Source organism: Megalopta genalis, chromosome 12 (assembly GCF_051020955.1).
Source record: "Megalopta genalis isolate 19385.01 chromosome 12, iyMegGena1_principal, whole genome shotgun sequence".
Lineage (NCBI taxonomy): Eukaryota > Metazoa > Arthropoda > Insecta > Hymenoptera > Halictidae > Megalopta > Megalopta genalis.
In genome coordinates, this window is record NC_135024.1 from 12,232,471 (window position 1) to 12,246,485 (window position 14,015).

Genomic DNA, 14,015 nt, shown 5'->3' on the forward strand with positions numbered 1-14,015 from the left:
AGTATAGAGCGGCGGTGTTCGCTTATATAGAGGCTCCGGCGCACACAAGGATCGCGATCCGTGTATGCCAGCCGTGGTACGGCACCACTGGCACTGGCGCGCCTCTACTCCGGCTTTAGCATCGATTTCCAGTCGGACGACCCAGCGCGATCGAGCGAACGGTACGCGCCTTCACGAGGACGTATCGAGCGCCTGCCTCGCACCGAGCGTGCTGGGAGCCCACGAACGAGGGAACGGCGCGAGAAATCGTACCGCTATCATCGTCGAAACGACGGATATTTCGGCACGAAACGCGTATAATAAAGAGACGATTCATCGCGTTTCTTCCTTCGTTTGTTTGTATCGGATGAAGAAGGACAAACTCGCGGGGCCAAGGGGGCGAATTTATACGAGATAGACGAAGAGCGAGTTATTGGCCGATAGAGAGGGGGTAGAGCGAGTGGGAGCAAAGAGGGCGGCGGTGGGGAGATAGGGTCGGCGCTTTGCGGTGATAGTGTCCCGAGGGGCACAGAGGGAAGAGAACGAGCCAGAAGGCAGCGAAGGCGCTGCCCTCAGTCGGTCGTCCGTTTCACTATAGTCAGCATACAGAGAAGAGCGAACGATTGACTATACGTGGTCTCTGGCTAAGCGAGCACTACTCCGGTCTCTGGTGTTCCCGTTTTTCGAGGGAAGGCTTCGAGCTTCGTTCTGCCCGCTCTTTCGCTCGGTCGCGAGCGAGCGCGCGCGCATTCGACTCGACTCGACTAGGCTCGCACTCGCACATCCGCGCTTCGAAATAGACGGTCGAGACTGCGAGAGACGGAGAGAGGGAGAGAGAAAGAGAGACGAGATACGTGCAGAGACAGGCGAGCGAGGCGAGCGTGTACACAGCCATCGAACGCGGTGATTCGTACGGAGGCGGACGTGCGATAGAGCGTAACCGAGGCCGTTTCTCGCGAAGGAAAAAGACTGTACGCGAGGCGACGCGACTCGACGCGATTTGTGCATCGCGTTGTCCTCGTCGTGTTCTCGTGGTTGCCGAGAGCATCGTCGATGAAACCGTCGGCGGGAGTTTACCGACGTTCGAGCGTGGACTCTTGCCGCCGTAGTGGAGATCGTCGGGAGACAAGAACGTTGAGAACGGTTACATGGAATCCGTCGGTATACCGTGTTCTGGCAGACGAGAGGATCGGAGACGTTGACGAGTAAATAGAGCGAGAAAGGGCGAGAGAGCAACGCACGTACCCTGCGGAACGCGCGCGTACAGTCTCGTTGCGGCCGATCGAAGCACGCGAGAACCGTGTGTATTCCGAGAGAGTTGATTCGGTAAATCGTCGGTGCATACGTGCGACGTGCGACGTGCGTGTACGAGAGCCGAGCGGTGGGGGAAGACCGTCTTTGCTTCGCGGACATCCGGCGGGGAATCCGCACGCATTCGCATTCTCATTCGTACGAGAGCCTCTCTCGTCGGACCGAGGGAGAAAAGGAGAGAGGAAGGATCTGGCGCCGAGGGAAACACAGCGGTCTCGAGTTCTCGGGAGACCGAGGGAAAGAGAAACAGAGAGAGAGAAAGGAGGTTCCGAGTGTTCCCGGCTCCCGTATCTTGAGCGTTCTCCTTTCCGACGAGCCTATATGAGCTCAGAACGCCGAACCGCTTGAACGACAATAATATAAAAGTATCACCGTGTCGTCGTCGTCGATAACCTTATTTTCGTAACGTCGATTCCCGTGTGTGTCCGTCCGCACACAACCGTCGAAATTTTCGGTACGAATAATAAGGGTGGTGAAAAGAGGTGGAAGGACGTGGCGGAAGAGAAACAGAGACGGAAAGAGAAAGAGAACGATCGCGTCAACGAGGGGGAACCGTCAACGAGGAAGGAAGAGCGAGCGAGAGAAAGAGCGAGAGAGCAATACACGCCGAGTGGTGCTGCTCCCTATTGGCGACGTCGAGTCGCGCTCCCCACCCGGGACAGTCGAACGAGGTCCGAAGGCGAGTTCTCGGCGTGTAACTACGGTGATTTTCCCTTACGAGAGTGTACGCACGAGACCTCGTAGCTGAACAGAGCTTCTCGTACCCGCGTAAACATTGTCACGGCGTGTTCGATTTCACGCGGATACACCGGTAAATATCGTTTCGGTGACGTCGTTCTTGGGAGCACGAAGGAGATACCTTTACGTAGAAATCGAAAAACGAGCGAAAGGAAGAAGAACGTTGATCGGACAGAGAGAAAACGGTGGTGCCAGTGCGAAACTACTCGTCGCGTCTCGCTGAATCTCTTTGATCCGGACACGCGTTCGAGACACTGCGTGTGTGCAGACCGATCGTGAACGCGTCCCACGCGTGTGTCGCGTATCACCGCCGCCGGTGAAACCGAGAGAATTCGAACGAGGCAGAGGGTAAAATAGGATTTCTCGCGTGGTCGGTCCTCTCCCGAGGCACGCGCGGAGAGGGGTGCACCATCGGATCGCGAGAGAGGGAGCGTGCACCGACGGTGAGCGAGGACAACACACACAGCACACATCGGAACAGCGGCGAACCGTGTGTGAGGTGCGGTGAGGAGAGGAAAAGAGAAGGAGGGACACACTCGGAGAGGAAAGGAAAGAAACCGTCGGAGTCCGAGATACGCGGCTTCGTAGAGGATAGAAGATCAGCAAGGGTAGGAGGGAGCGAGACGGAGCACGCGACGAACGAGCGACGGAGACGGGCATAACGTGCGGAGGCGCTGCTGCTGCGCCCCAACGGCCGTTCCGAGAAGCTCAGTTATCACAATGGCTTCCGTGAAAGACACAGCGACTTTCTTCGCGGAGGGTACCGCGAATCAGTTCGAACACGTCCTCAAGCTTTATCCGCAGGCGCTCAGACTGAAGGCGGATCGCAAGACGAAAAAACCCGAGGAGCTGATCAAGTTGGACAACTGGTAAGTCGTTCGAAAGCTTCAGTTCTATACCGTGGACACATTACGCCCGACACTCGGGCCCTCCTTTTCAACGAGGGGCTTCCACCACGGGCACCACACGGGACAATGAACCCGTGGCGCGCCAGTTGCCACCGCGTACCACCGCATGCCCGTCTACCTCGCGTATGCGTATGCGTACGCGGTACGCGTACCAGCTAGTCTGCACATACATGCATACGTGTGTGGCTGCCCCGTCCCGTGGCTGCCTACCTCCCTATGCTTGCTTGTCCCGTAGTCTATGCTTCTCTCTCTCTCTATCTCTCTCTCTCTCCCTCTATACCAGTGTAAGCGGACCGTTCCTTTCCTTTCTTTTCCCTTCTTTACCTTTCCTTTCCGTTCCATGTTCCCGTTTGGCCCCCTCGCGAAACCAGCCACGATTCCAGATAGCATATTTACCCTCCCCGATGTCGCGATCGGCGACGATCGCTACACTGTGATCATTTCGAATCGAGAGATACATACGCAATCCCTCTTTACTCGTCACGTGTCGTCTAGCCCTGATTCGATTACCACCCCCTCCAACGTTTCTACTTCCCTTTCGAATTTTCGCTCCACGTCGCGATCCCGAAAAGTTTTTGCCCAACTCGTTGCCCGAACCGATTCTATCGGCTTAGTCGTACTAATTTTCTGCCAGCTCATCGAGGAAGACCCAACGTTGCCGTTACGTGTTTCGCTTCTCGATTTTCGATGCTCGCACGAGTCGTTGGATTTACTCTCGGCGGAGCCCTTCGAATGTCAATATTTCGATCCGGAGAGAGACGAAAGATTTTTTGTTGGATTTTTCGAACGGCTTTAGGTCGATAGCGGGGCAGATTCGGCCGCGTCGGTCGCGCTGGCAACGATGCCAGTGAAAGAGGCGACTCGCCGGCGTCGCTTTCACGGCGACGCTCGTCTACTCGGTTTCCTCGAACACCATCGACAAACCTTTCTCCACTCTTGTTTTCGCGATCCCTTTTTCGACACGCGACCCGATTCGTCGGCAACCCCGTTTCTCGCAAAAATAAATAACCGCCGGTTTCCGGACACAGGAAACAGAAAAACCTCTTTCTCTAGCGTTCCTTAGCTCCATTTCCGATTTCGAGCGTGATTGGTTTCATCGAAAATGAAAGTATTCTTCGGCTGGGCCGATCGATCCGTCCCGGTAGCTCGGCTCTATCGTTATCGTCGCAGATAGCGTGCGATATTTGCTCGACTTCGAAATATCCGCCAGTCGATAAACTATACGTAAAACGTCTCTAGAAATCGCGGAACCGGGCAGGGTACGTCGCAACGAAAAACGGGCCGTTAAGAAGATGGGGGAAGGGTTTCTGGCGAGTTAAATCCCTGGCGCGCGTAAATCTCGCGTTCAGCGAGCCCGAGTCACGGGGATCTGTAAGTAGAAAATTTACTAAGGGGAATCCGATTTGGCCGGAACCTGTTAAACTTTGAGATTCAAGCCTGAAATCGTACCTGGAACGGGGATGGTTCCAGCGGCGAGACACCACGGCGCGCGAGCTTCAATTCCTCCGGCGTCGCGTCGTCTCGCGTCGCGCCGCACCGCACCGTGTCTGCCTCAATTAATTAAAGGCAGATTCGAGTCTCGTCGAATATCGCGTCGAGGCTTTTTATTCTTTCTTCCTCGACGACGAACCGGAATCGGACAATGATAATGGAATCTATTCCCCAGCCGGTCGTGCTTTACCGTTCAATTGTTCGTTCGTTTCGAACGAGCCCGGATATCATTCACTGGAACCCAGAAATTCATCGCGTTGCGCATTCTAATTTCCGGATACTACATCCCATAACGCAGGTGATGTTACTTTAAAAAAACCTCAGCGTTGGCGTGCTTATAGGATTTTTATTATCGCGACGAATAAAGAGAAAACGAACATTCACCTTGCGACCCCGCGTAGTTACGGTTTTTCATTGTCGCATAAAGCATTAAACACCACAAAAATTGTATAAGCGTTCGGAAAGCATCGATCTGTGCGTTTGTCTTATAGAAGAATCGCGACCGAGGTCTCCTAACAATAAAGCGCCGTGCACAATTCTCGCGACCAAGTTTTTTGGTTTTTACGCGACCGCGTCGAGGTACTTTACGATCGCTCTTTCCTCGGTTTATTTTCCCGATGCTGTAACGGCTGGTTGTGCAACGCCACGTGTTTCCCGTGGTCGACGATGCTCTCGCAGTTTTTTTTCGCCTCGCAACGAACCAGCGCGTCTCGTAAACGTCGAACGTCAGCCAATAGCCTGTTAAACGAGCTGGTAGGCTCGCCGCTGGAAAAAACGTCGAAACAATTTCGAGTTTGAGAGTATCCTCCGCGGTACGCGTCCTCGATAACGATAAATCCCGAGACCGCGTTACGCTTCTGCGACCGCGCCGAATTCAAGGCTTCCTCGTCCCGCGAAAACAGGAAATCGTAAACCGCGGCGACCGTCGTCCGGTGTCCCACGGGTTTTGGAGAGCTTGTTTCCAAAGGGAGAGAAAACTGCGACTCTCGTCTCGTGTTTTATCGAAACGAGAGAAAAGAACGCGCGCGCGCGGCAGTTTGCAAAACGCGGTGAGCTCTTTGGAAACTTGCGGAACTAGAAAAAGCGGCCGACAAAGGCGCGGCGAAAAGCGTCGTGGAAAAACAAGCCTCGTCGAGTTCGCGCGAGACACAATCCTCGTGCTGTGAAGCCTCGAGCTGAGGCGCGCGGCGATTGTGTCAAGGTTGTTTTTGCGTCGCGTTGCGTTGCGCCGCGTGTTGCATTGCGTTGCATTGCGTTGCTTGGAGCAGAGTGAAGCGGTGTGTCACGAATCACGAGCGCCCCTCGGAACGGTTGCGCGAGCGTTCGGCCTCAAAAGATTTCGTGGTTGCTCGAGAGCAAGCCCAACAACTGGCTCGGGACAATCTTCTCGTGCTCGCGATTCGGAACGGGCATGATGGGGTATTGGCTTCCAAATCGACCCTGGAAAGTTTTATTTCGTCAAGTACGAAAGATCTATCGCGAGCTTATCTCTCCGCCCAGCGGTGGCATCTCTATCGCGACGGATAAAGGCTGCCCAGGAGTTCATGCTCCAGGCGGACTGGCTCACGAATTTTAAGCATGAAATATTTCAAGATACATAGTCTCCTTCGCCGAAGCACGCGCTTCGGAATTTATCGTCGATCAGCCTGTGTCCGCTCGCAGTCCATTGATCGGAAAGATCGCGGAACGCGGGTTCGTAATTGTGTTGAGCAACGTGCCGCCGCGATAGTCGATTTGTACGAGTTAGCGTGGCCTCCTCTTCCAAAGACAGGGTGCGGGAATAAGAACGCGCGCGCGAGCGATAGCATGAACAGGAGCACGCACGCGACTGCTCGTCATTCAAGGGAACACGTGTCCAAGTGTCGTATTATTGTGAATGAAATACAAACTATCCGTAACTAAGTTTAGCTCTTCGGCCGTACAGCTGATCGGGGCGACCTCCGAAAACACTTACCCACAATAAAACCACGCGGAGAGAGCCGTGTTTCTCTGTTTCCGTCTCTCTCGCCCCCCCTCTCTCTCTTCGTTCTTCTCTCCTCTCCTTGTCCGTCTCGCTCCCGTGCACGACTGCAGCCTGCAACCCGTGCACTCCGGAGAACAACGGCGGAGAGAAAACTTGTCCCGTGTCGATGACCCGAATAATAGGGACAAAGAAAGGCCAAGAGAAAAAAAGAAAGGGGAAGCGCTGCCTGAATATCGGGTGTTCTCTCTCGGACACGGAAACCAGATTCTTGAAAATGTGTGGGACACTTAAACTCGATCGGACGGTCTTTTGCTCTGCGTTAGAGCAAGTTGGCTCTTTAAATCCTCTGGAACGATTGCTGATCGGTTCCGAGTAGCGCCGATGAATAATCGGTGACATCACTGTTCGTCGAAGCACGCGGTGCCAAGCCGTTTCGAGAGTTCGTTCGGAGAACCGTTTCTCTCTTTCCTCGCCAATTTCGCGAATTAAGCATCGACGTTCTCTTTCTGCTTGCAGGTACCAAAATGAGCTTCCAAAGAAGATCAAGTCCCGCGGCAAGGACGCCCATCTCAATCACGAGGAGCTGGTGCAAACGATGAAGTGGAAGCAGATAGTGAGTATATCGGGATTCCGTTTCATTGTTCAGGAACCAAGATCGAGATCAAGTCGTTCACGAGACGATTGCACCTTCTTTCCAGCGTGGCAAATTCTACCCCCAAGTGTCCTACTTGATCAAAGTGAACACGCCTCGCGCAGTCATGGCAGAGACGAAGAAGGCGTTCAAAAAGCTTCCGAATCTCGAACAGGCGATCACGGCTCTCTCGAATTTGAAAGGCGTAGGCACCACGATGGCGTCGGCCCTGCTGGCGGCGGCGTCGCCGGAGAACGCGCCGTTCATGGCGGACGAATGCCTGATGGCAATACCGGAAATCGAGGGCATCGATTACACTACCAAGGAGTACCTCAACTTTGTTCAGCACATTCAAAACACCGTGGAGAGGCTGAACAAACAAAGTGAGTGTCCTTCCATTGGGATCAACTCTGGCGAATGCAGTGTCTACGTTCTGATCCATTTTTATGTTGATTCTACGACACGATATAAAGATGTTCGTTTAGCTTGACGATGTTTAATTCTAACTTGTTAGCTTTTTCTTTCTTTCGTTATTTGATCAGTCTTAGACTGGAGAGTACGCAGAGTGATCAAAGTAGACCCCACATTCGTCGGTTGCTGTAAGATTTACGGAGTAGGTGATCGATAAAAGTTAAATTTCGCTTTGGTATTCGTAATTGATTGAGAAATCGGAGGAATCGAAGAGAGTGTTTCGCGATCGAGGGTCGAGAGAGCAAGGTAACTGCACAGCAGGATATCATAACTGTTGGATATGAATTGCTCGGTTGCAGCGACGAACGGGAAGCCATGGAGTCCGCACAGGGTGGAACTAGCGCTGTGGACACACTACGTTGCGTCCGAGCTGAAGCCGGAGCTCCTCGACGGGATTCCAGGCTCGACGGAGAACGGGAACTCCCATCCGCCGAGCAACGGCGAGGCAACAGAACCGTCGGATGACAGTAATCAGGAAGTGGCGGTGAACGGCAAGGAGCCAGGCAGTATTGATCCGGCGGCCATCGACGAGAACAGCACGACTACCTCCTTCACCGAGGACTCGATGGATAAACCGGCGACTCCGATCACAGTGGCAGTCGCCAGCGAAGACACGAACGATTCCCTCGCCACGAACGACAACGAGGACAGTAACAATACGCCGCGACCGACCGACAGCGAGGACACCGAGGACTCGCAAGACGCGCAGGAACCGCCCAGCAAGAAGAGCAAGAAGTGACCCACCACCAGCCAGGGAGCCACCAATGCGAGCAACAACGTCAGCACCCTCGTGTCGGCCGCCAATCTAACGCTGATCGCAGCGAGGCGCTTCTAAAATCCGCCAGGGTCACCGATCAGGGTCAAGGATAGTAGACCTTGTAGCTACCATCGCACCATCACGATCGTTTCTCGATGATTCTCCTTCGCTTCAGCTCTCTCTTTCTCTTTCATTCTTCCCCCCCCCCTCTCTCTCTCTTTGCCTTTCTCATGTATACACACTCATCCTCTTTCTTCCTTTCCCATGAAAACTCATCGTTTGTTTCATCTCTCCTCATCTCCCCTTCTCGCATCACCGACGATATTTCTCGAGTTCCTCTTCTTAATCCGTTCCCCGTTTTATTTTTATATGATTCTCACGCTTCACGTTCGTCACCCATGCACTTCTGTCTCCTTGCCAAACACCTTCGTACAATCTTCTTCTTGAGATTCTTGTGTAAAATAGAGCATTCTCGTACACACGATGGACTGTTACACGCGAAGGCACCTTGCCGGTTTTTAGATCGATCGCGAGGCTTCCCCTGTCGATCGGGGGCAGAAAGAAAAGAGGTAAAGCTCTCGGACCAACGTCTCGAAGATCACGCACGCGGACTCGCCTTTTTCTTTAGCCCATAGTTTACTTCGCTTTCTCTCGACGATTCCCATTGACGGAACATCGGTGTTTCGTTTGTTCACGAATCGGCGGAGGAAAACACTCGAGAGGCCGTGGAGCTTTTCCTGTTTTTTCTGGTATTCTGCCGCGGATATTATCCTCTGTTCTTGGCTTGTCCGAACGAGGCGATCTCGATGCTGCCTTTTTCAGCGGATTCGTTTCCCAGCCTCTCCTCCTCCCCCTCAACATCGTCCTTTCCCAGCTTTCACGTCGCTCGGTAGTGAAACGACCGTAGCCTTTTATCGACGAGAACGATAATATCATTCCTTTGTACCATGATTTGTACCGCGTGTTCAAGGCTGCCGATGAATTACGAACGCGATTCGAATAGGTCGAAAACACACGTTGACACGCTTTTTTGGGTATACACGTATATAGCGTATATATATGAGCGTAGTGCGTTCTATGTGTGTATTGTTTGCGCGAATGCGTGTATGAGGAAGACGTAGAGAAAGAAAGAAAGGAAGAAAGAGAGAGCGCTAACGTGTGTGTGTATATGCGTGCGCGTGCGCGCGTGCGTGCGTGTGTGTGTGTGTGAAAGAAAGAAAGAGAGAGATAGTGATGCGTTCTGAAGAGAAGAAAGCGAAGACCGTAAAATTAGGTGTTAGAGAAAGAAAGATCGAGCAACTGATTCCGTGACCAGCAAGAGAATTAACGGGGCGGTACACCGAACACACAATGATAATATTAATATTAATAATTATTATAATTATAATACAGAATCATTACCATAATTTATATACCTAAACGAATCTGCATGTCGGAGCGATGCATAAAGCAAAACCAAATACCTTGTAAGTAAAAGAAACTTTAGAAGGAAATAAAAGTAACGCTTTTTTGAATCCACCAAGAACGAGAGAACGAGTGCAAGTGGCGACAGACCTGGAAAACTACACACTATACACACACATACTCAACACACCACGTATATATGTATATACATATATATGCATACATACATACATATATATACATATATATATATATATATATATATATATATATATATACACATACATATATATAAATAAACAATTGAGATACGGAAGCACCTCATCCACACGCGAGACACGATATCACCATCAGCATCGTCGTGTCGAGGTTTTCGTGTACGGGAATTTAACTAGTATTTTTGCAATTAATTAAACAGTTATCGTCGATCGTTCGAGCGAACACGAAACAGAGAAAAAAAGAGCTTACGATCGACGAGATGGAATACCAATAACGACGATATCTCGATGATGATCGAGATAAAAAGAACGAACCAAGCGATCCGAACGAGTACGCTATACATACATACTATACGACTATACGGAGCTATTTAACGCGAAGAGTTTGCGACCGACTACAAAACACGGAAAAAGATAGACAGCAAGAGAGTGAAAGTGAAAATGCGAGAGAGTGCATAATAGGTTGTGTGTGGCCCGAACATGGGAACGAGAGAACGTGAGCGTGTGAAAAAACGAGAGAGAGCGAGAGATAAAGGAAATTACAAGGAGGAAAAGAAAAACCACTATAACTTGATCGAAAAAAAACGTTCATTCAAATTTTATAAATATACATATTATATAAATATAAATATATATTTGTAATTTAGAACACTGAGCGGTCGAGGGGCTGCCCTTTAGTACCGAATCCTATTATCATTTGACACGCGGTCGCGCTTCTTTCGCCTGCACGAAAGAGAATTCAAAACGGAGAGAGCCGGGACACAGAGGAGACTTGAGTACTTCCGGTGCATCAATTGTCAGTGTGTCGTTGCATCCCTCTCCTTTATAAAATACGGAAACGAACCAGCGGAGAAATACAGAAGGGCAAGAGGAAGTCGAAGACAAGAGGAGAAAGAGTATAAATGGAGACGCAGCCGGCGTTGATGATCAATCTACTCAATAAAAACTGTAGCGAACAGTTCTATTTATTTAACGTCTAATTTATTCAACACCGTTTCGTTAGCAAAGGATGATATAGAAATAAATAAACAAATATATATATGTATATATATATATATACATATATACATATTTACACATACGTATATGCATATACATCAGTCATGTGCTAATTCACGGAAGGGCGTTGAAGATCCCACGTTTCCAGAATTACAACAGCGACCACTACGATATCATGATGATCGATGAACGGACTACGTTTATTCTGCGAACGATATAACGAATAGAGAATAAACTTAGCAGCTTGTCCAAAAATCAATCAACGCGCGCTTGCGAGCTACGACGGGGATCATTACGACTATTAATATTATTATTACTATTATTATTATTATTATTATTATTATTATTATTATTATTATTATTGCTATTATTATTATTATTACACCATTGTTATTATTACTATTAGTACTACTACCAATCACAGCGAGAGAGTATAGTTTTTAATCGTCTTATAAACATAACGGACTCAAGCGCAGCGCAATCGTTCTTTTTCTCGCAATTTTATCCGATGTCCGGCAAAGAAGCAAATTGTTCTTCGCGCATTACATTCAAATACATTCCAAGTTCTCACACTCGTACGTACAAGTATTCTTACATTTGTTTTTCAATTATGACAATCTTTTTTTTTTCTCTTTTAATTCGCCAGATAGACAACATCGGCAAAAGTCTGCATCGATTACAAAAATAAGAAGAGAATGTTTATCTGTGCGATTGAGACGAGACTCTTTTTTATGCGCCGGCTCTCTACATTTGCCTCTTTCTCTCTCCCTCTTTCTCTACTTCTCTGGAAACGTGTTTTTCGTTCTTGGTTCTCTAGGCGAGGCGGAGATTCTCGAGCGTGGTACCGCAACATTCGCGTAAAACCGCGATCCATTCCTAGGGTGTAAGCAGATCGGAGACGCTTGTGGTTTCCACGGCTCCTGGGACCCACGGAGGACGTCCGCTGTGAACGGAAACGGGGGTGTTTCTAATTGAGAGACGTTCGCGTGTTAGGTCCAGAATCCGTTTAAACGATCGGCGATCGATCGGGACCGCCTTTATTACTGCCATTTTACCGTAACTAAGAAGCGATCGCAGGATGGGCTGCCTCTCCTTATCGTCCGTTTCGCGGTGATCCGATTCCCACCATTATCGCGCGTTTCGCGTTGTCACCCAAGGGAGTCGCGATCGCACACGCGATTTCGCCTTGATTTTCGACATGGGTCGCGACCACGCGGCTTTCAATCGGATCCTTCCACACAGACAGACATACCACACAGAGACACATATCCTACCGATATGCACATTTCCCGGATTCCTTTTGATCGTAGCGCACCTGACTCAGACCTAGCCCTCGGTGCCCCCATTCTCTCCAACTTTGTATAGAGCGCTGCAGCGACCGAACAGTTTTCGTTTCTCCTAATTTCGAATAGCGACGTGTAACACTTGGAATAATTGTAAAGTAACGTGATGTCATTGCGAAGTACGAGGTTAAATAAATTATTTGAAAACGTTACGCCCTGTGCTGTTATGCCCCTGCCGTACGGGCGCGTCCAGCGGGAACACCGCGATAGAACAACCGCGAACTCGGTCGAGGGAAAAATGGAACCCGCCCACGCCGTGTTTACGTCCTCGTTGACGATCGCGACGTCAAAACATCGTTATATTTTTATAGCGGAGCATCTTCACGGTAACGGGAACGGGACCAACGCGATGCGATTCGACGGAGCGAGGAAGAGCGCTGCGTTCGAGGCGCAACGGATCGATGATCCCCCTTACACATTCGCCTTCTGTTAATTTTTAACACGCGTTAAAATTCACTGGGCCGATTAATCGTTTCTCCGTCGAACGCTCCGTCGAGATTGCGTCGATAATCCGTCGTAGCCTCGCACGCGGTTCCTTCGCCGTTCCTTCTTGTCGAGATCTTGCTCTTTATCGGTCGCTCCTCCGCTACTCGAGGGATTCGACTGGCTAACCTTGATCGCGTTGGGATCTCGTTGAATCCGGGGAACGAACGAAAACGTTATTTACCGGGTCGCGTGGAATCGGTGAAAGAATCGACCGCCGCCCATGTCCGAAGCGGAGATTGCTTTTCCAAGCATTCGCCAAAAGTCGGAAACACGGTTACCGGACGCGATCGCGGAAAAGGGGATCGAACAAAGCGTTCACGGTTTCAGGGTTAATGGTACCGCGTGCTGCTGCAATTACGCGAACCATTAACCGGACCCGCAACGAACTATGCGGCGTGGCACGCGGCCGAAACAAGCCGTCAATCGATTCGAAATTAATCGGACCTAAAAGGAGCAATTATGTATCGCGTTTAAGCGAGAACGGTCGGCAGCGTTCCGGCCGATTCGACTGTAACGAGTCGATCGGACCGATCACGATTTGGCGGCTAATTGACCGGTTAATTGGATGCGGAACGGCCCCGATCAAACGGACCGGCGAAAGTGTTCGACGTTCCACGTCCACTCGACGTGCATCCGAGCGGATAGACGAAGATCGCGAGTCAGGGTAATTACCGAAGAACCGCCCCTGCAGTTTCGGGAACAGGATTTCAAAGGTCCGTCCGAGAAACGCGTTTGCGTGGCACCTTGATGCCCGGTTGGGAAAGTGAAAGCAATCTCTCCGATCTCCTCGACTTTCTCTGAACAGCTCTGCGAAGCGAGCACAGAGTTCTCTTCGACTCGAATCGATCGAGGATCGTTTCGTCGTCGAGGATAGAAATAAAGCGGGCTTAGGAACGCGCGTTATTGGTTTTCGTGGGAAGAAGCAACTGGTCGTGCGCGTTCGCGGCGAGACGTGTCTAAAATTAAGGAAAGAAGCTGGGTCTTGTCTTGTGGATCGTTGCCAGGAACGCGAGCCTCGCCGAGAAGAGAGAAACTTTCCTCCGTGGGGAATGCTGCTCGACCAGTGGAATCTTGGTCGGTACCGGCTGCTAATCATCTTCCCCGAGAACGGGTCGAGCTTTTGGAGAATCCGCCGGCGATCCGATCCACCTCTTCTTTTTTCGAGGGGCTACCAGATCTCTGCGTGTCGCAGGATCGGGGACTATCGGGATTCGAGAGAGAGAGAGAGGGAGAGAGAGAGAGAGAGAGAGAGAGAGAGAGAGAGAGAGAGAGAGAGAGAGAGAGAGAGTACAGGATAGGATCGGAGTGGAGAGATT

General features: G+C 50.6%; 1 protein-coding gene across 1 annotated transcript; it reads left to right on the forward strand.

Annotated features, from left to right (window-relative positions):
• Nucleotides 1-569: 569 nt before the first annotated feature.
• Amun (protein amun) lies at nt 570-12,365 on the forward strand. The gene is made up of 4 exons (XM_033475055.2): nt 570-2,897; nt 6,907-7,003; nt 7,089-7,404; nt 7,792-12,365. Exons 1-4 carry the CDS (start codon nt 2,749-2,751, stop codon nt 8,229-8,231), a joined length of 1,002 nt encoding a protein of 333 aa, XP_033330946.1. The 5' UTR covers nt 570-2,748; the 3' UTR covers nt 8,232-12,365.
• Nucleotides 12,366-14,015: the final 1,650 nt, after the last annotated feature.